We start from the raw sequence: 27842 nt of genomic DNA on the forward strand, positions 1-27842 counted from the left end.
TTATTCAAGGTATATCTCTGAAAATTGTTTCATTTTATGTGGGAAGAGTTAAAGGGGGGAAGCTGCAGGGCTGCAGATGGGCAGGGGGGCCTGTGCGAAGGGTGGGGGTGAGCGGGGAACAGGTGCTACTGTAAGCAATTGACGGGTCAATTTTATGTGTGCATAACATCAGGTCTGTAATTTTATGTGCGTTCGGTATTCTTGCTTGGCTGGGCCCTCTTGTGAATTGTTTCGGTTTTGCAATTCTTTGTTTACTCTCCAAACAGATGTTCAGCATTCACTTATTTTTAGCAGTTTACTTTTTGCTTTAAAATCTTACTTTCTCCAATCTCCGTGTGACCCTATATAGTCACATCGCCTTTGTATATATATGATGCTATTACTATATTAGGACAAAGACATTTTTAGCAAAGGGAAAAGTCCTTTGCATGAAAAAGGAAACAGCTTGCTTTTACATTTTTATTTATTTATTTATTTAAACTTGATGTGACTGAAAATTTAGGAAGTCTATGTCAGTGTCACGCCAGTTCGGACAAACTGGGGAAAGGGAAGAAGGAAGGAGTGCGTAAAGCAGAGATAATTTCTTAGCAGAAGTAACCGATTAGCCCTCCCATGTGGCACAAAGCGACTTCATGGCTATGAGCTAACCAAGGTAAACCGCCCTCAGAAAGAGCTTTCCTGGTCTTAGTAAGTTAGTGGGTAAACGCTTTGGGGAGTAACTGTTCTCGTGCTCCTGTGCATTGTAACTACAGTGAAGGATGTGATTTATGTTTGTCCTCTGTTTGTATACACATTTCTAAAGAAAGGAATAATCTGTCCCTGAACTCCACCAACTCTTATTCGGTAACACAACTTAATCTACCGTCTACAATTACAGTATAATTACTTGGGGGGGGGAGGGGAGAGGAAATTTTGAAAGGAATGGCTAAGAGAATTGTTTATATTTGGTTCAGGAAACTTAAAAGAAACTTCTCAGCCAAGGCCTGGTTCCATCAATGTTTCCTTAAAAATTTGTGTCTGGATTTCTGGAAGCAGGAGCTGGCACAAGGGGAGGCTGTTCATGTGTCTGCTACCCCAGGACATCTGTGTCCCTCTGGTATGTCGGAGATGCCCTGGAAAGGACAACCTGGCGTGACAAGGCCCTACTGCTCCTGCTTTTGAGACATCAAGTCATTGGATATTTAGTTCCTTCCATTAGTCTAATGAGCGTGGCCAAGAGCAGGGGGAGTAGTGTGGTTGGTCACCAGCCTGCTTAAAGGGAGGGGGAATGCAAGTGAGCTTCTTGTGGGGTGATCTTTTTGGATACGCGAGTGACTTACTTTCCTAAAGAGCATTAGAAGGCTCATGAGAGAAGTGTTTTGTTTGTGTTGCCCTTGAGGGTTTTTTCTAATTTGGGTTTTGCTTAAGAAAACAGAAAGTTAATGGAGCTGTATTCTGCTTCGGTCTGCCTTGAGGAGAGAGAATGCAAGACTACTCATCCCTGCATTCCAGGGGTTTGGGCAGGTGGCTGGTTCCTCCTGTTCTCCGGTTGGTGTCTGTGTGCGAGAGCTCCTTTTCTGTGAGGACCAGGAGAGGGGACATCTCCCCACAGCACCCTGCCGTGCCTTCCCTTGCTGAGAAGAAACTCGGTCTTTCCAATCTGTATTCATGTGCTCTGGAAACCGTTCCGTGGCTGTCGTGCTGCTGAGCTTGGGTCTTGTGGGGCTTTGCTGAGCAGAGGGACTTGCAGGAATTAACAAATACAGCAGTATTACAGTCCTGTAATCTTAACATTCATGTCATGAGTTCAGGGATTACTGTGCTTTTAGCTTTACAGTATAGGGAGAGCTTTTAAAGTAAGAGAATTTTTTAGTCCCGAGTTTTAGGTTTTTTTCTGAAAGACAAGTCACTCAAGTCTCTTAATTGGATGTTTGTATTGTACACTGGGGAGAAGGGGCTGTATGAGAACTGCAAAGTAGCCATCAGTGATTTATTTATTTTACTAATTCCATATACAGTTAATTCCTCTGGCAGATAATGTTACGGTGTATAAGAGCTGTTGGAACTTTGCAGTGTTACTGGTTATGTGGTCATCTGAGAAACTAAGTCAAATAGGGTTTCTTGTAGGAGGTGGGAGAGAGATGGTATTGGGGTGGGGATGTGCTCCTTAGAGCTCCTTAGTTTAGATCCAGCCAAAGTTCGTCTTTTAAGGAATCTTCACTAAAGCTTCATGGACACTTATGAAATTTGTCAGCTTATTATTTTTAATAATTGTGTTGCAGCACTTCCAAGCTTGATAGCTGCAAAGAAGCTGATAACCTCATTCCTGGGGATGTACCTTTGGCTGCGGCCCCTGGTGATGGTGTAGAACTGCCTGCTCGGGAAACGGAAGGTTTCACACGGGGAAAAAAGAGGTATTGTGCAATATGATTTCACATATTACAATATACTCCCATGTCTCTACATCCTTTGCTTAAGAAAACATAACTGCTGTGAAAGAGGCTGAGTAACTTCCAACAGGCTTTTTGTCTAAGTTACATGAACACTTTGTTGCTAGATTTTGAAACTAGCTGCTAGACTATCAAGACCTGCTTACTCCAGGATATTTACACCAAAAGACCAGAAGAGGGAGCCTGGACTACGCTGGTTATTACCATGCTGATCTTCCCTACTCTTTTTAAAGTAATACATTTTTAGTTTTTTTTTCTCAAGTATTTTCCTTGCTTGAAGTTCAAGAAAAAATTTGTGAGCTGAGACTGTGGAAGATCAGGTCATGTTCAAGAGGACTGTTCTACTCATTCTCCTTCGGGTGCTGCCAGCATCTTTCCCCACCCCACACTAGTGATTGACATTGTAGTTGTCAGTACTCAAGGACGAAGTTCGTCTTGGTTTTGTTCTTGCCGAAGAAATGTTGAATTACCTTCAACCACTACTTCAAAGTTGATGTTTCTCTCCTTTGGATTTGCATTGATTGGTGCCATAGCATTTGATAGGTGGCCTAGGTAATTTTTTGCTTGGAAAACCCCCAAGCTGAATCCTTCTGTCTCAAATATAGTCAAGACGAGACACGTGCTTGGATATTCATGTCAGAGCTTCAGATGACGCCTGTCTTGTGAGTGATTAACTAGTATGCTGTTGTGGCTCAGCAATAAAGGCATGCCCTTATTGTGACATCTATTAATGGAAAAGGTCACAGCACAGCCGAGGATATGAAATGGGCACTCCCTGGAGAACAGTGCTCTCCACCCCACAAATACAGGCCGCAGCTTGTGACAAGTACGATACAAGACAAGAGACACCACGGGAAATACAGCTATTCTGCTGAAGCTCTGTTCAGAAATGTTAAAAGATGCTGCTGTCAGCAGGAGGATACTCTGACTCACAAATGAAAACGTACACAATAGGCATGTTCTGCTGTGGAACAGCGAATGAATAACTACCAGCGAATGCTATTCAAAAAACCACCTACGGTATAGCATCTAGGAAACATGACAGTTAACTACTTGTTCTACAAGTTCTGATTATTTTGATCAAAAAATGAGGTCCTCACCTCTAGTCCTCTAGACCTCTAGAGTCCTCGCCTCTGCTTGCTGTAACACAGTTAGACCAAGTCTTCTGTGTAATATTCCTCCATGATACTGTACTGGACCTACACTTTTTAAGGCAGGTTCATCAAAGATGAACTTTGGCTGGATCTAAACTAAGGAGCTCTAAGGAGCACATCCCCACCCCAATACCATCTCTCTCCCACCTCCTACAGATTACATCTTCCTAGAAACCCTATTTGACTTAGTTTCTCAGATGACCACAGGCACTTTTTAACCTGTCTATAGTTGGTGAGGAACAGACGTGCTCGAAGGTCTGTTTTGCACCTGCACGCGAGTTCTGTAATCTGGAGAGAATTTTCTGAATGAAGGGTAGATACCATGGTAATTCTCTAAAAACGGAGAGAAATGGCCAGGTGAGGTTGTAAGTTGGAAAATATTCACCTCAAGATGCTGGCTCTTTCCAGAGGATCATCTGAAATTGTTTGAACTTTATATATACCCTGGACTGAGTCTCACATTCTGTGAGTGCTTTAGTGTAGTCACAGGTGACTATCGTTTACAAATCCAAATTGAAACCACCAAAACACGTGGTGTTTTTTTTTTCTTTTCCTTTTCACCAGAATTCAGTGTCAAAGAGAGGAGAAATAATTTTAGAACTCTGCAGACAAGCAGAGCTGCTGTGCTCACGTATTTAGATTGGCTTGTGCCTCTGAAGTTCCTGTTTGGTTTTGATAATGATGTAGAGTGTTTAATAATGTAAACATCCATGGGTGCGTAAGAGTCTCTTGGATGGGGTAAACAATGGTGTCTTTAAGTAATATTAGTAGAACTGCTTACTGTAAAATCAAAATCCAGCCTAGGATCTCAGTAACCAAAGCATACACTGGCCAGCATCCTCGTTATGCCTCCAGACCAGCAGTCTCATCACCCACAGCCTTCTTTCTCTAAAGCTGAACGTGCGTGTTTGTTCTTTTTGTAACATGGGAGTCGGCTTTTCACAGATCTTAATGGAAATTAAGATGCATACAGAGGTGAGAATTAGACGTATTTGTGGGACAAAAGAGAATTCTTGCATCTTCTTGAAAAGCAAATGCGTTACTAGCCAAATAGCTCTTTGCTGTTATAATCAGCCCCTTATGTAAATACTTCTTGGACTATCTTGCATTTTTATGTGATTCATATGTGTATCACATTCATTCTGTGTATCAAGTCGAATCAGCCATGGAAAATAATAGCACGCAAATTGGGTTATGTGTCACTTTGTCACATTTATGGCAACTGCCTGGACGGCAAGGTGCTACACTTCTGCAAATGCTGTGCCACTGCACGATTTTCTGCAAAATGGATCCTTGGGGCGTTTCAGTCTCCTCTGTGATTATGATGGTCACATTATGAACTGCGTCACAGGCACTTCATAATTTGGGAGAAGTGCTGAAATACTGCTAGTGAGTGTAGCTTGCCCTTTATGGAAGCCCTGCAGATAGAGCTGGAAAGGCTCCGAAGAGCCGGTCCATCCCTCTGATGGTCCTATGAGGAAGAGAGGTGGATATAATCCATTCTGTAGAGCAAAAAGCAAGTGCTGTCTTTGTGCATGTTCTAACCTGCTTTGAAAGCTACACCTGTGATGTTAAACGTGGCTGGTGGGATTGGAGAAGTGCGTCCTCCTTGTTGGCAGATACGGGGTCAGTTTTCTTTCAAAAGCTAAAGCAGACTGGAGTCGGATCGTTTTGAGAGACTCTGGATGGATAGGGAACTTCTGCTGATCTCGGAATCTCTGAAATTAAATACACATCTCTGTCTTACCCAATTTTCCTGAAATGAGCCTGGAACCAATTGGAAGTACAGCAACAAATCTTTCTGTCTGAAAGCAAAAAGTCACAACAATCTTTACAGACAGCTCCGCTTTCTGCGTTGTTGATTTCCAAGAGGTGGTTTCGTAATACTTCCCTGGGAGGAAGCAAAGCTGAATTATTGGTGTCACACAGAAAAACAGGATAAACTTTATGACTTCTGGGTTTTATTTGCTTGATCACGTGTTGAAAACAGGTTTTCTCCTTTTGCCCACCTTAGGAGAGATTTGGTGTAAAACTAAGTAAATAAAAATTAGTGTATTGCCTTCATTTATGACCAATACTAAAACCCCTAAACTGAGTAATGATTTAATGAAAACCAAGAAGGGATTAAATGGGATTCAAAAACAGAAGGCTTTTTTCCTTGGGTGAATTTAACCCTTTTGAAAGGGATGAGTCACTGAACTAAGTTTACAAGCGCATTGAACAAGGAAGAGATGGGAAATACAAGTGAGGGATACAAATGCAATCTCAGGGCCGCCTTGTTTCCAGAGTTTGGGGTTTTGAGGCTTTTTGATTTGGCGGGGCTGGGGGGGGCGGTCAGGAGGCTGGGGTTTTTATGTGTATTATCTGAACTGGATGGGAGTATACCTCTAATTTGGCTGGACTGTTTGGTGCGCAAGTGAAGTGGTGTTTTTTTATAATGGCAACAGAATGAAGGCATTGAAATGAAGTTGCTTGGGTCTTGGAAACTAAAACCCAAGGATTTCCCTTGAGCCTTTGTGGCTGATATCCCAAAAAGCGTTCCCCGTCTTCTGAAGCACAACATAAAACATGGTTCCCTTCCACGTAATCAGCCCTTCTGTAACGAATGGACAGGAACGAGCCACGGTCCTGCTCTTCACTTGTTTCCTCCATTCCAGGTTTTTAAAATAGATTGTGTCTCCTGAGCGATGTGTTCAGAACTGCTCAGCCCCGGGCAGGAGAATGCTTTGCGTTGCTCAGTGTAGATCTCTTCAGCCTATTATTGAGTAATAGCATCAAATCCGGGGATGTCTGAGGTGTTTCAAGCCCAAAATGTTGGGGACTAAGTGCATTTTCTTGTAGCTGATTGTGGGAGCGGTATGGTGGGGTCCCCAGTGGAGGGACTGGATCCTGCAGGCTTCTCTGGGTGATCCCATGACTGGGGGGGGGACGGTCCTGTGTGTGATGGGCAGGGTGCCTGGGGACCCCCACGTTGTGTGCTGGCAGCGGACAGCTTCCATAAAACAGCAGCAGTTCAACGAATAGGTTCCAGTAACTGCATTTTTAAAAGGCAAAGCATTAATGGATGCTTGACAGAAGTGGGAAATTTCACCACGTTTTTCTAACCATGTCTTTGTTCAGAATCTGGGCTCTCTGGGGTGCGTTCTGCCTGCACGTTTATGCTCAAAAAGAGCAAATTATTTGTGTGTGTTGTAAACCTTCTCTCTGTATGTGGCAGTGGACAAAAGGGCGATGGTAGCCCTCTGTTTGCTTGTTATTCCTGTGTATTTTACAGGTTCCCTCAGGCAATATATGGTAATTTCCTTGCTGCTAGAACAGGTTCAGCAGCACGAAAATGAATATGTCATTACGCTAATTAATCCATCCACAAGGAATTTTAGAATGGCATTAATCATCTTGCATCAAACCTGCAAAACTGGCAGTACGGATTCAAGGCAGAGATTATCCACCTGGCGCGGGTGGCTGTTCCCTGGCACTGTGGGACACACGGTGGTGGCTCCGAGGGCACCAGAGGAGCCTGGCACTGCCAAGAGGGTGGAGGACTTGCAGGGACTCACCTCTTGTCCTAGAGCAGGTAATACATGAGTTAAAACAGTTGAGTCAGGGGTATTTTGTATTTCTCAATAATAAATGTTAAATATGGCTTGTGCTTTTGGGGCACTCTACCCCTAATGCTAAGTCTTTTAAAAACAAAAGCCAAAAAAAAGCCCTGAAAAACACTGAAAATACTTAAATTTTCTGTTAGCTCTTTCGAAATCGAATTGAAGCTGTAAGCTGACTTCTTAAAGAAGTACCTGCCCGTCATTTGACCACCCACCCTTGGCAGTCACAGCAGAGACTTGCACCAGAGGGGAAAACTGTTCTTGTCCGATTTCCTCATCCTGCGTTTTCATAATCTAATTCTTCACATAGGCCCTGAGGGCAAGAGACCTTTGGATGCTGCCTCCTCATATCTCCTGCAACAAGGTGCCCCCGGAGAGTGTTATTCACACAGATCTTGTCAGCTGAGGGCAGGTGCGTGAGAGCCCTTCAAAATGTCGGTCCCCTCCTGGTGTTACACAGCTCCTTTCCTAACAAGCCTGGCTCCAGCTGCCTTGGGGATCTCACACCTTGGGATGTTTGAAGGCTTGGAAAGAAGCATGGAAGCAAGAAAAGATCCCATGGTCTGCGATGGCTGTTTTGCAACTCCGTTGCATGGAAATGTCAACAGAGCTTTGGGCATTTAGCTCATGGACGTGGTCTGCAGAGGCGTATTCGGCAGTAAAACAAACTCCCTCCTTTGGTGTGGTTCTGCTTGTGGTCCCAGTCTGAAGACTGGGATGGAAATTTGGAAAACGGGGGTTTAAAGTTTTGTTTGTGATCCAGTGAATTCAGGCCTGGCTCATACAGTAGCAGCATGATGCAAATGGAATCCGAAAATTGAAGTGTCTGTGCCTCAGCAGGAGGGCAAAGGAAAGGAGCAAATGACAGGCCAGTGGCCGCATGAAATGGTGCGGGACAGAGAGCTTTCCGCAGGGGTTTGTCCTCCCTGGAGCCATACCGCGGGTCTCCACCGTAGATCTGTGTGGCAGACGGACCCCCTTGTTCCGTCGGTGGAATCCCTGCACGGCCACCGCGGAGGCTTCCACACTTGAGGGAGCGCTCTGGGAAACCTAATCTGCCTGTTTGTATGGCTTCTTAATTTCATAAAACGCTTTCGTACACGGAATCTTCTGGTGTGTTCAGTTCTCACGTTACTGATGGTAATTCACTGCCGACCTCTGAGGGGCTGTAGCCCCCCCGGCATCCTGAATAGCTCCGTGCAGGGGCCCCTTTTGTTATCCTTGCAGTGGGTTTCCCATGCAGGAAATTTCAATAACTAAGCAGGCATCTTGGTTATTCATAACTCTTAATGCCATTAATCTCACTTGCAATTTAGATGAAGCAGTGACCTTAGCAACCAAACAGCGATCAATGGGGGGTGGGGGGCACACTTACTTATTTATTTTTTATTTTATTTTATTTGTTAGAAACGCATCCTAGTGTTTGCTTCCTGTGATCTGCAGCATCCATCCCGAGTGCATCATCATTAGTTACTGCATTTTTCTTTGGCGTGTCAGATGGAAATACTCTGTCAGTGTGCTCAGGCTTAAAATTCTGAGACAGTGAGGAGGGTTTTGGTTTTTTTTTTTTTTTTTGATGAACTAACAATGTATCAATGCAAATAAAGCACTCGCACTGTGTTAATCTAGCTAAGTGGTGGAGCAGACAGTGTGTTTATCAAAGTATTTAATCTATAAGAGTAAATTAAATCCCTGAAGCTTTACACCCAGTATCTCCTCGTGTTATTTTGTGGTGTATTATTTTATATCATGGTAACACAGATAGGGCTGTGTTACGCCAGGCATTGGGCAGAGGCAACTGAATGAATTGCTTTTCTTTTTCTTGAAGAGAATATTGAAAAACATCCCACTGATCTAACACTCTCTAATTATTTTACTACTTAGATTTCATTTATACTCTCTACTCATGGATTAGTACCCCACTCTAAACCTATTTTAAAAAAAACCACAAACCAAACCAAACAGCGATAAAAAACCCAAAAAACAACAGGATTTTGGTTTCAATCTGAAGCTCTGTCATTCTTACTTTAGGGCTGAATTTCTGGTTTATCTGTATTGGAGTAGGATTAAGTTAGGGATAACTGTATGTTCAAAGGATGGTGATGAATGTGCCTCTAAATTGCTAATTATAGGCTATAATCATATCTTAATTATACTGTGGACATGGACTGCACTAAATGCCTATTTATTAGGCACTGCTAAAGCACAGGTGTTACAATTTATGTTGACAATTTACTGGTTTTTGCCAGTCAACCAAAATGCAATAATTTTGTTCCGTATTTCAGGTAACTTTTCGTAGTTTTTCATTTGTAGCACAAAGTTGCCCCATAAACCAAAGGGAGAGAAAGAAAAAAATCTGTTTTTCTTCCACTGCTCTTGCTACCTGAGGCAAGAGGTCACTCCTCTCTGTGACAATTTGCGTGGCTCTCCAGGAGGTGGCATTTGCTTAGGTTCTGTCTTTGGGATTTCAACGTAACAAAGATTTTTAATTTTAAATGGTGGTCTGTTCACTTGCAATACTGTGGCTATTCCCTAAAGCAAAAAAAAATATAGAATTGCATCTCTGGGGAGAGAGAGATGGAAGGGGTTAGGGTTGTTTTCTGTGCTTAGGTGTGACTTTCGGAAGGATTTGGTGACAGCACCAGTGTTAAGTATTTATTGCCACTGTCCCTGTCCCACAGGAGTGCAGGCAGTGAGTGGGATCGTGGAATGACCTGGCTGGAAAAACGAATGCGAGACCAATGTGGTCTTGCAAAGCTTCCTGCTGGCACATCTCTGGGTGTAACGTAAGAGTAGGGTAATCTGGATGAAGTGAAGAGCCAAAGTGAAGGGTAGCGAATGCCTTGTAGCATTCAACCGTCAGCTTCAGCAGCTCTTTTAAGTGACTCTCCTCAAGGCAAGTGGAAATTATAAGACAGATCCTCTCTTGGTCACTTCAGAGAGGGAGGTGAGGCTAAGGAGCAAAAATCTGGCTGCAGGAGTGAGAGAGACTGATTTGGAGAATAAACAACAACAAAAAAAGAAATCCTAAGTGTCCCAGGACTGAAACAGTGCACGGTGAGTAAATTAGCACAGGAATATGAGTAACATGTCTAGAGCCGTGTATTTTGCGCAGCCTATAATGAAGAATGCTTGAATTTTTAAGAGCCTGTAAAACTGCTTACGGTATAAGCTTCAGAAAGATGAACTCCCAACCTTGAGTGCCCACGTGGTTGGAAACAGTCTGCTTGACCTTCTCTGTAACGCAAGGATCAGCTCTGGTCCTGGGAGACCTGTATTTCATAGAATCATGGAATGTGTTGGGTTGGAAGCGACCTTTAAAGGACCTTCCCTTTCTGGGAATGACTTAGCAGACGGAGCCTGTGCTTAGACGACGTATCAGCAAAGGCCAAGGAGGGCTGGTGCTCCTGGACGGGTTTTAGAGTACAGGGGTCTCCAGCCTTGGGTGTCCTAAAAAGGCTGTCACCACTGCACTTGAAAAGATGTCAATGCTTTTAAGTGCTAATGCGTTCTCAAAAGCACAGCCAGCCTCCCGGAGGCACTGGTTTGCCTTGCGACTGTCTCTATACTGAACAGGGGTGATTTTTTTTTCTGAGCGGTTTGGTCCTTTTAGTCCTTTAGGAGAGATGTTGCTGTTTCTTAGCAGTCTGATGTGGGTGCCCTAACCATGAGCCCTTTGATACCTAAGAATAAGGGAGTCCTTGGTGTGAAAACTTCCCAGGCTGCACTCAAGGCTTTGGGATCCAAAGGCAATATCATCTAAATATTTAAAAAAATAAAAAAATATTGGGGGGAAGGAGAATTCTGTTTAAATAATAATCCGCCCTTTGTTAACATTTTCCATTTTTTGTTTGTTTTTGGTAGCCAGTGCTGTTCCTTAGAGCTTTGGCAGCAGCCTTCCGGATACTAGAGAAGCCCCTTGGTGTTATTGGGATGTTTGGTTTTGCTCTATGCAGTTTGCTTTGTATGGTGCTCATTTCTGCACAGGACCTCAATAATGCATTGCAGCCAGGAGGTAGAGCTTAACATTCACCCACTCCTTCCCAAGGGGGACGGATGGATGTGTGAGGGAGGGTTTTCTTTCAGTCGGCTCTTTGATGATTCCCTTTGTGTACGCGTGGTCATGTTTATAACTCGCGTAAGCGCCTAACACGACGGACAGGGAAGCCAAGAGCAAAGAAACAGAACATAAATTCCGGCATATCATGAACCTTATCACAGTCCTCTCCAGCACTGGGTTTTGATGGAAGCCAACAGTTCCAAATTGAGCGCAAGTGACCGACGTCTGGATTTATATATAAACACCGAATGTAATAAGACCAAATATTTAGGGGCCCACACAGCATTTTAACCAACTAACCAATAGACATCAAGTTACAATAAAACATTTAGTATAGGCCAAAATACGGCTTTTGCTTAAGTGGATGAAACAGGCAGGAAGAGAAAATGATGAATTTTAAAGGATGGTACTGAATACTTAAATAGCCTTTTTCAGCAGTGAGATCGCAATAAGTTGTTGTGTGGCTGTTCATCCCCAGGCTGAAATGCCTGGAGCATCTTTAAATCCTTTGAAGCCACAGTGGGATTTATTTATTTATTTATTTTATTTTTTAGCTACATCTGTGTGTTTTTCAGGTTCCGGAGAAGTTCTTCCAAAATGTGCTTATAATGTCAACACAGTTCATATATTTTTAAAAGCCAGCACTAAATTTAGGACTAAATTGATGCTTCTTGGCAGGCCCAGAGGGTGGATTGGGGCCAGGCAGGAGAGGGAGAGCTCTCCTCTCATCTGAGGTCTTCCTTACCGACCGGGGCGGGCTGCAGGGAAAACCTTGCCGTGCTGCTGATCACACCACCTTTCTCTTCAGTCTCCAGGTCGATCAGACTCTGGGCTTCTGCCCCACAGAGAAATCAAAGGCCAGAGCCAGCTTTGCAAGCTTACTGCTGGAGTTGCTTGATGCTTAATTACACGTCTCCCCTCTCAGAAGAGCAAGATGTGAAATGAGTGACCTGATCCTCTGAGCATCTGGAGTAGTTTAAAAAATACGTGGGTTTCGGTGAATCTAGCAACAAGCAAAATGACAGACCCTCTCCAAACCTCAACCTAGGGTTGGTCCACAGATGGCTTTGTAGTGTAACAGATTTTATGGCCAGATCACAAGTAAATCCACGGTCTGGCTTCTTGCACAGCGTTGGCCAGAGGCTGCAGTCTATTATTTGTTACGCTTGCATCCCTTAGTCAACAAGCGTTTTCAAGTCCAAGGCTCAGTTACAGCACATCTTTTTCTGAAAGACCATCACGGTCTGGAGTTTTGAAATTATTAAATGTGTTCCTTCCCCATGAGGTCACTACTCACCATTAGGAATTTGCATGTAAAGGGTGATTTGATTTTGTTTTCCTAATTTTAGTTTCTCTCATGTGGTCTTGCTGATGTAGTACTCGGTCAGAGCCACCACTGCTTTCGAGCATGTAACTTCTCTTTGTGCAGGTGTCTTTGGGTGTAATGGACTGAGCTCCTTCATTTTTGGTCTGAAACATCTCCCTAAGGCTCCCAGCATCTCTCCTCTGGCCAGTGAAGTATTGACACTAAACTGACAGAAGCACATCCTTCAAGGTCTCACTAGGGTTGCGGCCCATGTTTTTGTTTTACCAGTGCTCCAGTTCACATTGCTGCAATCGAGCTGCTTGGATGGTTGTTTTTCAAAGAGAAGAGTTAAATCCTGTCCCCTTTATAAGCAGGAGCGGCGTAGAGGCAATGATTTATCCTGGTGGTGAATGCCTGAGCTGAGCCGTGAGCTGTGCACACAAACTGGGGCGAGAGGGAGGGCAGGAGGAGGCAGTACCTTGTCTGTGACACCCCTCAGGACAGACCAGAGCCCCCTGCTAACCTGGGCACTACGTGCAAAGGGACGTCGAAGGGCTGAAGCCCACAATCCTGCAGACCGTCAGTGAGTGCGTTAGCCGAGACCTGCGGTTTCTAGGGGAATATGAATGTCTGTTGCATAGAAGTGCTGGGGAATGGGACAAAAACTTTCTCCACTGTACAGCTCCTGAGAGGACCATGCTGCCTCAGAACAGGATTCAATCCAAGCCTTTTTTTATTGGGCCTTTGTTTATTTAATAGACATACGTGTGAAAATTGAGGGAGTTAACACTTGCTAGGAAGATGCCACAATATTCCTGTTTTTCCCACTGGCATGACAAACAGTGCCTGTGTTCTCCCTCTGGGCTTCCAGGTACCTGCTAGGGCTTTGCTTTCTCAATATGGTGTTTGCCTTTCTCAGGAAAATTTTTTTCTCGGTGTCTTCCTTTTCTCTGTAACAAATGAAATGCAGCAGGAAGCTCTTGTGATAATTCAAAAGGCCAGTGCTCCGTACTTCAGTAGAGCTACCACGCGCAAAACTGAAGCAGAGCTGTAACCCCAACCTAACAGGGTCTCTGAATACAGCCGTGTAATTTCAGTCTCTTGGCTGGTACCATTCATTTCCCGTACCGGATGGAAATACCGGGGTTATTAACCATTTCAGATCTGCTGCCAGAGTGCACATGGGGCTCTTCATACAATTCCTTCGAATTCTGTGTTTTACTTAACTAGGAATGCTCCTGACAAGTGTATAACTGTATACCAAAATTTTGCACGCGGAGTTGTGGTTGTATTTGGCTCTGCTGATTTGCTGTCATTAACAAAATTCTCCAGTTCGTGGCATTTTGTGCTCTATCCTAGTAAATATTGCTGTAAAACTTAAAAGCAGCCTGTATTCTGTAGCGCAGAAGAGGTGCAAACCTGTCAAATGACACTGTCCTGTATTTTCATCTTTCACTCTGAGCGTTGTAGAGTTGCGAGGGCACCTGGGACGGGTCTGGTTCCTCGTCTCTCGTCTGGTGATGACTGGAAATGGCTGTTTGGGCAGGTCGGGCCGCCCGGGTAGTGAGAGCCTTTCCCCCGGGAGCTGGCAAATACCGCAGGCGTAGGCAGCTGCCACCACCTCGGCAAAGGAGCGTCAGGGCTGGGCTCTGCTGCAGAGCTCGGGGGTAACCATGGCCCAGGCACCCAACGGGTACCAGGAATTCTGGAGCTCAGTCCCCAAGTGAGGTGGTGACGCTGCTTCTCTGGGGAGTCCAGAGGACTGTTGTGCAATGGGACAGTAAAATTGAGGGTTTGGGTTTCACCAGAAACAAAACAACCCCAAAATCGTGACTTGCTTGGAAGTTTGTGGCTAAACAAAGTGCTGGCTCACTAGCTTTTCCCCTTAGCTTAAAAAAAAAAAAAAAAAAAAAAAAGAGAGAGAGAGAAAAAAAAGCACATTGATTTTGATGCTGTTCATGAAACAGAATTTAATTTTAGGTAGTCTCTGGAAATGAAATGTGCTTTGTGTTCACTAAGCATCTTTGTTTCCTCCTATCCCAAGATCAATTTATTGTGGGTGCGTTCAGAGAGACAGAACCGTGCCCAGCACCCATACAGCACTCCTTGCTTCTCTAAAGCGAGCAAACCCGACTGCGTTGCCCTTTTAGCAAGCAGAGGGAAAAAACCAGAAGCTGTTTACGGTGTGAGCCTGGTGAGGCCTCCACTGAAACATGAAAGCCAGGCTGTGGCAGGTGCTTGGAAGTTAGTATGTTTTAATATTTCTCTTAAATTTATCTGATCCTTTTGACCTCTCTGCCCTGTCACGTCTCCGGAATTATTACATAGCTTCAAGCCATTTGTGTCCCTGGAGTTTAATTCCTACTGTAGACAGTAGTGCAACTGATTTATTTTTTTTTCCTCCTTTCATGATGCGAAACATAACTTGTATGTGGAGCATCTGTTATTCGCTGAAGGCAGTGATGTGGAGAGTGATGGTGCCCAGCACGTGAATTCCCAGTACCCTGGTACCTCCATGCTGGCAAAAGGATAAGCTTATCCGTAGGGTCTGGAATGCTGTTTGCTTGGGCTTGTGCTTTCTGGGCTTAAAGATCCTCACCACGACTCACATGATGATGAGCATCCCCACGGTTCTCCACCCCGTGGTCCAGCAAGGGGGTCTGTGCAGGCAGGAGCACAACGGTTAAGAGCATCGGTCTGTGGGATGGAGCTGCCTGGGTCCAGTCCGCTCCCACATTGGCTTGTTTACCTTGGCTGCTCATGATATTCTCCCTACGTTCCTCATGGAAGATTCCATTTTTTGCAAGAGGGATGAGCTCATTCGTTTAAATGAGAGAAAAGAAAAGCAGACGTTCTGCTTATTAATCCTCTCTGCAATCATCCCGATATGCACAACTTGCCTGTTATTAGAGGGAAATGTATGCGTGGCATCCAGTGCACACGTGCATTTGCATTTCAAATCAGCTGAGTCAACACAATATAATGGTCCTGCCTGTAGGTCCTTGGGGAGCCACAGTAGCTGACAATGTGTGCTTAAAGGGAGGGTCTGCTTTTCTTCTTCTTCTTCTTTTTTTTTTTTTTTTTTTTTTTAAAGCCAATTTCAATAGCCAATAGCCCTGTGTTAGAGGCGCTGGCACCCTCGCTGCTTGGACCACTGATGTTTAGCAGATGATGATTAACCTGTCACAGTGGCTGGGATTTTATTTTATTTTATAAATAGCGTTCATCTGGACTGAAAAAAAAAAAAAAAAAAGAAAATAACTGGCAACAGTTCAGAGAAGAGAAGCTGCTGGTGAAGTGTTTCTGCTTGTGCTGCCACTGATGCAAGCAGCTGTTTCCATCTGCACTGCAGTATTGCAGCCTCTCCACAGTCAGAGCTCGCAGGGCTCCTTGCCGGAGGAATTACGGAGGAAGCTGGCCTTGCTCGCCTCTAGCTGCAACCCAAGGGCACGCCGAGGATGGGAGGGTCGCAGTCCCTGCAGCAGGCACAGACAGGTAGCCTGAACCGGGAGCCGTCAGAGGCCATGTAAGTGTGGATTCCCTTTGCTCTCTTTTTTTTTTTTCCTCTGTACCGCTGGGCCTGCAGCCTTTCTGCACTTAACCTGTGTGGTGCGTTAAGGAGCTGACTTTTGTGTTCGAGGCCTTTGTTTAATGCAAATTGCGTTCAGCTGGAGACATAGTTAAGGTTTTGCTAAATATCGTGAGTTACATTTTATAACGCTTTCCTAGTGCGAAGGCGCCTCGCTTGGGCTGACCATCCCCATTCATTTGTGTCGAGCGATAGCTGTGTACCATATGTTTTGTCCTTTTATGTTTTGGATGCATAATCAATCAAACACAATGACCATTTCCAGCGAACAAAAAACCAACCCCTTTCCCCCTCCCAAACCCACCAGCTCTGTGTTTTCTCTTTAAAATGCACAGCATGGACCTGCGTTTCACTGTTTTTTCAGACCTTCTTTTTGCTTTTCTGTATAGAATACTGGTTTTCAGGTCACATCACCCTTGTCAGCATCCGTCCCCGTCATGGTATTATATCCTCTGATGAATCATAAGCAAGGTGTCCTTAGATCGCTTCTCACTGAAGGCCAACTCTGAAAGATTCACTGGGGGGAGGGAGGAAAAAGCAAACAATTATTGCGTATTCAGAACAAGTTATCACTTCTTCTGATGGCTAAATCATGTATGAAAGTACAAAAATATGTATGTGCATGCAGAAATAGCAGAGTCATTTCCCGTTCGTAAATAGGATTTTGTCATTTATTGATTGAGGATTTATTGGTTTACTTAGCCAACAGTCTTTTCTCCCTAACCCTCCACCCCAAACTACTAAGCTGGCATGCTAGAGCATGGACCTTCCCTCTGAATGGGTTTTAGAAGAATTGCCTTGTCTGCTATTGTCATTTCAGTTACATAAATCACATTTATCTAACATGTCTGAGCACCGAGTTCGTTTCTGATGATGTATTTCGGTAAGTTTTAGGTGTGTATCCACTAGGGCTCGTCTATAAACCAGCCTCATGTAGGTCTCTTACATTTTATTTTTTTTTTAATGTACTGTCTGCTTATTAAGGTAGATCTGATTAGAGTTGAGACATCATTTGTATGTTTGAGATAAGTGCTTCAGAGTCATCGGGGAATGATAGAGCAGTAACTGATAGTTTTGCCTCTATAATAGGCCTTAGGAGTAGGTATATGCTCCCTATTGTCAAATCCGGTATATCAGCAGCTAGCTTTGCTTGATACTGTCTTGTTGTGTTTGTAAGATACAGGCCCAACAGCATTTCTGCATCCTTTGTTCCTTTGATGTATAGCTACACCAATTAAGATTTTTTTTTTCGGTATAGTTCCATCTTACGTAGCGCTGCCATTCCTACATACAACATCTATTTTAGTGCTACGGTGAAATTAACGGATGCCTCACTGTCTTTAAAGTACTTTAAATTACATTTTCATCGGCACACACTGGTGTTGATTTTTAACGGTGATCCTTGGACTGGGCAATAAAAGAGATGTAGCTAAAGCAGGGTTTGGTGGTTTTTATCTACAATTTTCACGGCCTTTTAAGAATGCATTCTGTTGAAGAACGTATTGATCAGGGTACGTGTATATATATGTGTGTATTTTGGGGGCACGTGAGTCAATTACATTGTCATCTCTTTCAGTGACTCCTTTTATATATAAATATACTCATCTTTTGCAGTTAGTCATTCCTGTGGGGTTTCAATATGATCTTTTTAGGCCCAACTTAATCAACAGATGCAATTTTAGCACAGGCATCATTTAATAACTGTTGATGTCCTTGGGAAGAGTTTGTGAAAGATATTACTCATCTTGCATTAAATAAATCACTAAGAGTGTGCCATTTTCTTCATTCCAACTACATAGCCTTTAAAATAAGGTAAGTATGGAGGTGTTTCTTTATCCTCGAGAAAGTATGGGCCTGTTTTCCCATAACAAGAACCTCCTATAGTATGTCACGGTAATCAGTTCTGGTCTGAGGTTTTGACTTTGTATCCTAATAACTATAACTTTTACCAACACTTTTTAAATGAGGTTAACATTTAACTCACTTTGCACACACAAGCAAATTCCTTAATGGCAGTGATAGTTCAGAGACAAAAACATCTGGCCGTGTCCCAGGCAAGTTGGGTAACTGCCCGTGCGGTTACAGCATCCCTGAAGTCATCATTTTAGCCAGCAGCAGAGGCTGGCTGCTTAATGGAGACAGCTTCTTAACAAAGGGAAAGCCGAGGTGGCTTTGGCTGCCCCGAGTTCATTAGATTAGAGGGGTGTAAATAAGAAATCGTTACTGGAATAGATTTATGTTAGCATCAGAGAAGTACAGAGACAAACAATTTCCTTAAATAGCTGCTGGTTTAGGAGTTCCTCCAAAGTGTCCTATGATGGACTTCTTCACTAAACACTAGCGAAAGTCGTAGAAAGGAATTGATGATAGAATCAATGCTGAAAAGGGGTCTAGGTTAAGATTTTAGAGTGTATCCATGATTGAAGATGCTCTTTTTGCAAGTGTATGTCAAATTCCCAATTTTAATGTAAATTTGTCTCAGCCAAGATAAAAGTATTTGTAATAAACCCACTATTGATACTGACAGCCCGGGGTACTCTGTTGTTCATTGTTGATTGTTAGCGACTCAGTCACTGGCAGCAGACAATTGTCCTTTTATTTAAAGGAAAAAAAAAAAGTCAATTTTGAATGATGAAAAAGGGAAAGCCCAAGGGAAGCCCGTGACAATAAAAGTTAACTGCAGATAAAAGCAGCGTGGTTCAGACCCCGCTATTGACATGAGAAGCGCTGTCATGTGCTTTGCAGATTGCAGCAGGCACCCCGGTGGTCACCGATTTAGCTATATCAAGGGCACGTTTCAATCAGATAATAGGAATGGACTCACTTGAAATAAAAGCACATGACAGCGTGATGATGTTTAGTGTGCATGAATTTCTTCAGGTGCGTAAATGCCTACATCTAGTGCACTTGTGACGGTATCCTTGTGAGTGCTGTTTGTGCTACCTTGAGACGCTGTTTTAGTCCTGGTGAGGATGTGAATAGTATTCAGCTTGCCAAGTGCCATCACCTGTATATCCGTGGCTGGGCAGTGACTGGCTTGAGAGCAGCCCTGAAGAAAAGGACTTGGGGGTGCTGGTAGACGAGAGGCTCCACATGAGCCGGCAGTGAGCACTAGCAGCCCAGAAAGCCAATCGTATCCTGGGCTGCATCGGGAGAAGCGTGGCCAGCAGGTCGAGGGAGGTGATTCTCCCCCTCTACTCCACTCTCGTGAGACCCCACCTGGAGTACAGCATCCAATTCTGGAGCCCCTTCTACAAGAAAGATATGGATGTGCTGGAACGTGTCCAGAGAAGGGCCACGAGGATGATGAGAGGGCTGGAGTACCTCTCCTGTGAGGACAGACTGAGAGAGTTGGGGTTGTTCAGTCTGGAGAAAAGAAGGCTCCGAGGAGACCTTATAGTGGCCTACCAGTATCTTAAGGGGGCCTACAAGAAAGCTGGTGAGGGACTTTTTAGGATGTCGGGTAATGGTAGGACTAGAGGGAATGGATTAAAACTAGAGATGGGTCGATTCAGACTGGACATTAGGAAGAAGTTCTTCACCATTGAGGGTGGTGAGACACTGGAACAGGTTGCCCAGAGAGGTGGTGGAAGCCCCATCCCTGGAAGTTTTTAAGGCCAGGCTGGATGGGGCTCTGAGCAACCTGATCTAGTGGGAGATGTCCCTGCCCATGGCAGGGGGGTTGGAACTAGATGATCTTAAAGGTCCCTTCCAACCCTAACGATTCTAGGATTCTATGATTCTGTGATTCTTCTTAATAGTAATATGTTTCTATCTCTTGGTAATACTTCTTGAGTATTAAAAAACTGGAAATGTTGGTAGGTTTTGAAATGTTGGTAGCTCTTAACCAGTTGCCATCTCTGAATCCTTCTTTTTTCTCTGATGGAAACGGTTCCTTTCTCCTGAGCACGAACCACACCTTCCTTTTGTGGAGCGTTATGGTCACTGTCCTTGCAGCAATTGGACAGGATTCGGTGCCCATTTCTTGATCAGCCAAAGGGCTGATGATATGTTATTTCCTCCCATCAGGAGCTCTCCATGCTGCGTCTCTAACATTTTCATCCCTTGCCAATCCAAGAGGAAAATGACTGAAGACTGAGCCAGCTCCCACTGAAGTCGATGGTGAAATGCCCACTGACTTCAGTGGGAGCTGGATCAGGCTCCAAGAAAGAAATGGAATGTTACTGATCATTGGTAGCAGGCCAAGGTGTTGGTGCCCTTGTGGGTTGTTTTTCAACATTTCTTCTGCTGCCTAGTCTTTTCATTTGTTTGTTGGTTGGTGGAAAGACTCAGAAAAATTTAAACTGGATTGACTCAGCCTTGTGCATAAGAGATGGGAGCAGCCGTTCGGAGTGTACGTGTGTATATACGCATGTATCTGTGAAAGTTACCTGTGCACACATACAAAAACGCAGGCCAGGTTTTTATTTTTCTGTCTCCCAGACTTAAGAGAGTCCACTGTATGGCTCTTAAAAGCTTGAAAGAAATTAGTCGAGTGAAATATTTGCTCAGTTTTATATGCTCATATATAGGAAAATCATCTTAATGACTATATACATGGAAGAGTGGGATTTATATATATATATATTTTAAAAAAGTATTGAATTTGGGTCTTGCGAGGAAGGGAGGCTTTTGTTAGTGAATTAGTATTTAGTCAAGAGTTAATCCCTTGACAGATAGTTCTGCCTATTGTCAGCATTCTCTGTAAATTTGTTTTCTTTCTCTCATTGACACTCATCAAAAAGCATCCCCATCAATAAGTACAGCATGCTCTATCTACTAGATTTGTCTACTAAATAGGCTGAACTGCTGGAAGACATGGGGGTGTCTTACTTAAGAGAAAACGGACCAGAAGTAACAAGGAAATCCTTCTGTCAAGCGTCCCTGTCCTTTATTCCAGCCTCCCTTATTTGAGCCCAAAGGATCTCATCTCAGAAGTGAATGACAGCGCTTCCTTTGATAGGAGAGGTTATTACATCAGCTGCTACATCTGACACTAGGAGTGGGCAGGTCACATTTAGACTTGAAAACAAAATAAGAAGACCCCAGAATCACTCACCCTTCTATTAGAGAGGCATGCCACACATCTGGCAAATATGTGTATATTATAAAGCTCTCTCTGCTGAATGGTGTGCCCTACGCCATGCGTAATGGAGCTGCTGTCATCTATTATGTATTATGACATACGGGCAAATTGGAAAATACAAACTGATGTGAGGCAGTAAAACCATGAATGAAAAGGCGTTCCAGCACGTGCATCGGGGCCGTCGCTTGCAGTCGGGACTGTTTCCCTGCCTGCTTTTGCTTTTTGCTTTGCTTGACCCAGCAGTCAAAGTAACTGCTTCTTAAATTTACATCAAAGATGCTCTTCACTCCTGAGTGTCTCAAGACGTGATAGGCTGGGTGCTTTTAATGTTTCCTCTAACATGATTATAGTACATAGAAAAGTGGTTCTGGCTGTTATAAACACATTTCCTTTGTTTTAAGACCTTAAACCTATAGTGAGATTTTGTATTTGGTAACATCTTCGATACCATTTCCTTATCCATCTCTGATGCTTTGAAAGGCTTTAGCTATGTAGCAAACTTCTTATTTAGTCCAGATAAGCTGGCTTTTCAGAGTTTTAATTATAGCTAGAATTTCAATGCAGTTTGCATTTTCTTTGAGAAAGGAGGCATGTTTGCTCTAACCAACCAACCAACCAACCAACAAATATATTTTTTATTATGGAAAAACTTCTAAGGAAAAAAGGTGGCATTTCCCTTTGGATCCTTAAACACTCTGAAACAGCCATCTGAATTTAGTAGTGGACTGTGGGTATCATGTTTTTACTCCCATTGGCACCAGAGAGCCAGCTTAACGGGAAAAAAAAATTGAGTTAGTTTCCTTTTTCCACCACAGTCTGAGGTTTCAAAGGTTTCTTTTCGGGCATGTTTTGGCCTGAGAGCTTTCATTGCTGGTGACACTGGCCAAGGCAGAAAGATTCCTCTTTAGCTCTGGAAACCGAAGTGGAGTTTGCAGCATAGACTGTCTCAGCCTATAGCGTGTGAACTGAATTGTGGTTTAAGCAACTGTAGGTGTCTCTGAGACAGACCTCAGGGTAATTGCTGAGCTCTCTTCATTTTGTTTGTTGCTTGCCCGCAGCACTGTTTGCTACAGCTCCTCCCCCTCTGCTCCGAGGACCGATCACGGAGATGAATGGTGCTTGGGAAGCCTCTTGTTTTCCGGACCAAGAACTAGGGCCTGTTCTGTTGGGATGGAAAGTGAACTTTGGGAAAATCTGGGGCTTTCCATTTCAAGTTTATTTGGTTTTGATTAAACAGAAGCCTTAGAATTATGTTCAAATTTACAAGACAGGGTTTTCCTAAACAAAAGAAGCTTGTTTCTAGGGCTAAATATAGACCAGACTGTATGTGAAACCCAGCAGTAGTTAGAATCACATAAGCTCCTGCTTTTGAGTTTTGATTTCCTTCAGCACAGAAACCTGCATTTATTGGTCTTGTTAATAACAGTTCATTGCTCTCGTTAGAGATGAGCCCAGTGTAGTGCTGGGAAAAGGGTTTGGTTGCTAAAGGAGGGGGAAGATGAGCAAGGAATTTGAATCCTTTGTTTAACTTCCCAAACGCAGGACCGTCCCCGTCCAAAGTGGGAGCCTGGGAAGAGAAGGTTTAGCGCCGATGTCCCTCACCTAGCCGAGCTGTGGGCAGGCCAGCTGGCTGCCAGCTGCTGCGGTGCCACTGCGAACCAGGGATTGCTTTTTCCAGCAGGCAGTTGTGCTGAGCCAGCACTTCCCCGAGCCGGGCGCTCAGGCAGCACCTGCCCCAGGGGAGGGTCTCGCTGTGGTGAGAGCTGGAGCCCCACCGTGTGCCCGCGGGAGAGGGGACGCTGCAGCTCTGCTGAAGTCATCGGGACATCTCCCAGAGCTACACCGGGAACAGAAGGATCACACCCACCCCCGAGTCACGAGATGAAATTATTATGGCCTGCTGAGAGATTCTTCTGTTGTTGTTAAGAGGTTGAGATGTTTTTTGTCCTTCGCTCCTCTTGCTTCCTGGCCGTTTTTCTACCCGTGCAGCTGCTTCACATGTTGAAGCAGAGGAATAAGCGTCGGGAGGATCTGTGTGAAGCTCTGCGCAGCTCTACGGGGGCTCAGCAGGGGTACGATAGGCAGAATATGGAGCAGGTGGGGGGCAGAGGGACTCTTTTCTTCCCACTTTCCCTTTGAGCAATGGGACTCCCCACCTCCCTTCTTCTCCACCCTCCACGTCGTCCTTATCTTTTTTCTGAAAGGAAGGACTGTAAGCGTTGCAGGAACACCGCCTTATTTACACATCTCCTTATTTTCACAAATCTCCATGCCTCTCAAGATAAACTGGTCCCCCAGGGATTACGGGTGTCATGTATTCATCTTTGCACTTCGCAGTTGCTGTTTTGTCCCCAGGTCCGGCGTTTGCACAGGGTGGCAGAGCAGAGACCTGGCTCTGGAAAGCCTTGTTGCATTTAAAAGGTAGTTCCAATAAGCAAAGCAATTTCAAACCTATGGCTCTGGCTCCCAATGAATTATTGATTATTTTCCCTTGAAGCCGTTGCGTGATGCTGTATAGCGGTGAGCACAGGCACATGGATGCTTTCCGAGGAGACAGTTAACAGGATGTGTTTTTTTGGATTAAAACTTTAGAGCTTGTTACCAAAGGCAAGAGGAAAGGTATTTGCCATGAGTATTAAATACTTAAACATCAACTGCTGATTCAAATACCAATCCCTACCCTCGCAGGGTGAACAAAGTGCAGCGCTGTCTGGGATTGGTATGTATTGACTGATTATAACAGTATATGCGGTAAGTATTTGCTACTTTGGATATCGGGGTATCCTGCATCTTCACTGTTTCTTCTCATCTCTTAAGAGATTTGCATTTTTGGATCTTTAGCAGCCTCTGGGGATTTAGGGACATACGAGTATATTTGCTGTCGTGATGGTGGAAGATGAGTGCCTTTAATTAAATGGTGTTTTCCTGTTGTTCCTCTGAGAACGAAGCATCTGGCTGACAAGAGCATGGGGATTAAAAAATTCTTCAATTCTGAGTCCCGTTTCTGTAACGTAGATGTTTTCATTATTCAGAGTGAAACCAGTAAAAGGGAAAGAAAGGCCAGAAAGGATGGGGGTTCGTTCCATTATTCATTTATATCAGTAGCATTGAAAAACACCCCCTGTTAGATCTCGGGAAAAGCAATGAAAAGGGAAAAATTAACATGATTTAAAGCAATATGGGCAACTTCTTGCTAATCAGTTAGAAAAAATGATTTAAGCAGTTTGAAGGGCTGCTGTAAGTACGCCATGCTATATCTCTCAGGCATTTTTCCTTCAGATGTGGCTTCCCACAGCTTGAGACATTTCTTTCTGGTCGCTGTGTGAAAGCAGGAAATGGCTTTTGTTGGGGGAGTGTGAATTTGGCTTCGGCACAAAATGCTCTCAAAATCGCTGAATAAACAAGCAGAAAAAGCAGGAAAAAATAATTCTTTCTTCCCCTATCAGTTATGGTAGGAAGATTACTTACAATACAGTAGGTTAAAAAACAAAAATCAACATCATTTTTAAGGTGATTACGCCGTTTTAATTCTCCTCCACTGCAGTTCTAATCCTGTTCTCTAAAATATAACCATCCTGTGAGGAAAAAATTGGCCTTTTTATAGGAAGTGATTGATGTTTAAGGGATTCATAGGTTTCTTTTTGCAGTCTGTTCTAGAAGATACATTTCCAAACTGACCTGTGTGGTCTGGATAACACGCAAGGTATTATTTTCTGTTGCTAAAGGCCCACATAATGGTCTGAAAAGGGAAGCCAGAGCATTTCATTTCTGTTATCTCACCTACGTGAAAAAAGAAAATCCGGATTTTTGTATCTCAGCTCAGTCACTAAGTTGTCCAAGGACTTGACGTTGGAGGTTGAATGTTATCGGAAGAGCAGTCAGCAGTGAAGGCGCTCAGTAGTTTTACACCAGTAGCAGTGTACAACTGAGCTATATCTACCCTTTCACACCAAATTTACAGTGGTGTAAATCATTACCACTTCAGCGGAGCTGCCTGAGATGCTCTGGGGCAGCAGAGGACGTTTCACCCCTGGGCTGACGGTGGGAGAAGCAGAAAGCTGCACGAAGCAGGGAACGGCTCTGGCTGCTTCTGCGCGCCGTGCAGAAGGATCTTCCTCCCTTGTGTCCCCGAATTAAACCTTGTGCTTGTCATGACACATCGCTTGTGGGCCGGGAAGTATCACCTTCGATGCAAGAGTGATTATTTTTCTGGGGAGCCGTGTTTTCCCTGGGTCTTGTAGGAATATTTATGCTGGAATAACATTCAAATCCTTCCCTGCAGAGGAGTGCCTGCCCTGCTCTCTGCACACAGCCGTGTCAACGGGAGTTCTTGTGTAACTGCGTTGTGCTAAAGTAGGTCTTTGTCATTTCAGTGGAATGGGATTTATTTGATAAAAGCTTTATTCTTAAGTGGGAACTGCAAAGGATGCTTCTCTGCCATAAAATGAACACGTGACATTTGTCCTGCTCTTCTGTTGGGCAAAATATCTCTGCCGAGTGAGAAACTGCAGGTGATTTTGTGGAATACGGCTTTTGCTGCAGAAACCCACGAATGCAAAACATAAGTCCTATTTAAACCTCCCAACTTTGATTGCGATATGTTCTTCCACAAAAACCTCTTTACAGAAAAAAACCAAACTACCTGTTTTTCTGTCCTACAGTATAGTTTTTATTAGGGTTTTAATGCATCAGAAAGATAGCAGGATAAAGGATGAAGATGTGTAGGAAATTAACTTCATCTCGGTTTGATAATTTCTTCTATAAAATTATATTAAATTGCTGTGATTAAAGAAGCTGAGCCATATCCAGTTTTAAAGTAAAGATAAAGAGATATCTATAGGCCAGCAATGGTGAGCGTTATAAAGAAAGACTAAAATTACTGTCCAGCATTACAGTCTAAGCTGAAATACCCTGTGATGAAATGATGGTTCTGTTTCGATGATCAGACCTTGCAAATCAGAAACTATAAAATACAGCGCCAATGTTGCAATGCAGGTGAGTCGCAGAAGCTGTAAGTGCCTGTTCTGGTACGTATATGATATGTATTCTGTACATATGCCAGACATGTCAGATCGCAGACAAGAGTATTCCCCCGTAAGGTGATGTGCGTGCTTAGTACAGGCTCAGCACCAGAAAGCTGTAAATTCCCACTGACTTCTGTGTAGTCTGGGGCATTTTTCATTTCCCTGGAGCAGACCCTCAGAGAACAATACACTCTGGTTTTCCCGTGGCTCCCCTGGGGCTACGAAACATTTTTTTGTTTCATTTGCAAGGCTTGATTCTCACCTTGTGGTAAATCAGTAGTAATGTTCTGGTGCGACAATGGTGTCATGCCAGTAGGAGCGGGAGGTGAGCTGAAGGCAAGGTTGGTGGTCCGACTGTTTCCATCTCAGCATCCTCTTCTTGTGACCCATTTTGCCATTTGTTGTGAATTTATTTAATCATAGGATAGATGATCATGTCCCTGAACACCCTTACAAGAGTGTGAGAGAAGGCCATTAATAGTTAATGGTCAGAAACGTGTCCCTAAAGGAACTGTCTTGTAAATGGAGTGTGGTGACATCTAAGCGACATGTTTGTACCTCCCCTGGCTCCTGACTCGATGTAAGTGTCAGATCCAGCACTGAGACCATTCCCCATGGGGGGAGGGGGAGGAAGGCAGATGGCTTTCAGTGGGCCCCCAAAAGTCACCAACACTCCAGCTTTGCTGGGCGAGGCTGCGGTTACTGGGTTTGCTCTGGGCAAAACGTTTTCAGAGCTGTCTGCACTGTTGAATCCTTTTGAGAAGTTCTATCATTTTAATGGCGTATTACATTTGAGAGAAGGGAAATGTTGTCTGCGAGGTTTATGTCTGTCACCATTTGTAGTTGGGGTGCTTTTTAACACAATGCATTTAACAGGTCCTTGGACGCTAGGTTTGACAGGTAGACTAATTCAGATACCAAATATTAGTATCTAACCAGATGAATCTACCGTTATATCTGTGTTTTCTATAAGTTGCCAATGCATATGAATCAAATATTAAAATTTAAAATCTGTAATGATGTTTCATATTCAAAACATGTAGGTGAACAATGACATTGCTAACAATTGCCGTGTTAAAAGAAGCTAATTAATGTGGAATGTCATGTTAGCTGGAAGTCACTGAGTGTGCAAATACTGTTCAAAGAAGATAGCATACAAAACTGACACATCTTTGATATGATCCTAACCTAGTGCTGGGATGAAAAAATGACATTTTGTTGTAACTATAGCGTATTCGTGGTCCTTGTGAGTAGACCCTTGGGTCAGCTAGTGGCTGATGGCCTAAATTGGTAACTTGATCTCCAGAAAAGGAATTACCATTTGGGCTCTCTTGGTGATTTTGAATTACGATCCAGAGCTGCATTTGTAAGAGTCTGAAGGAAAAAAAAAAAAAAAAAAAGGAAAAAAAGATTATATGTGTTTTTGCATTACAGGGTTGGGTAATATGAGTGATACCACAACATGAATTATGAGAGATTGTCTGTAACTGAATTACTCCTCAACTGTAACGTGTACTGAGCAGTTTTTCTTCCCTCTGGACTGGGACTGTGTGTACAGCCGCAGCAAGAAGCCGTTCGTGCCCTTACAAGAG

At 43.8% G+C, this 27842-nt stretch overlaps 1 protein-coding gene across 26 annotated transcripts in view; it reads left to right on the forward strand.

The window, feature by feature from the left end:
- The window catches only part of TACC2 (transforming acidic coiled-coil containing protein 2), a 150538-nt gene that overhangs the window by 69407 nt on the left and 53289 nt on the right, over positions 1 to 27842 (forward strand). For 19 of the 26 annotated variants that reach the window (XM_074590240.1, XM_074590248.1, XM_074590242.1 and 16 more), the window contains one exon: positions 2262 to 2393. The exons of 4 other annotated variants lie outside the window; for them this stretch is intronic. In XM_074590240.1, coding sequence (XP_074446341.1) covers positions 2262 to 2393 — 132 coding nt within the window. Of the gene's footprint in view, positions 1 to 2261; positions 2394 to 15555; positions 16078 to 27842 lie in introns of those variants that run through there. 3 more of the 26 variants (XM_074590263.1, XM_074590262.1, XM_074590264.1) reach the window with 1 other exon arrangement.

This window comes from Larus michahellis, chromosome 6 (genome assembly GCF_964199755.1).
Source record: "Larus michahellis chromosome 6, bLarMic1.1, whole genome shotgun sequence".
Taxonomy (NCBI): domain Eukaryota; kingdom Metazoa; phylum Chordata; class Aves; order Charadriiformes; family Laridae; genus Larus; species Larus michahellis.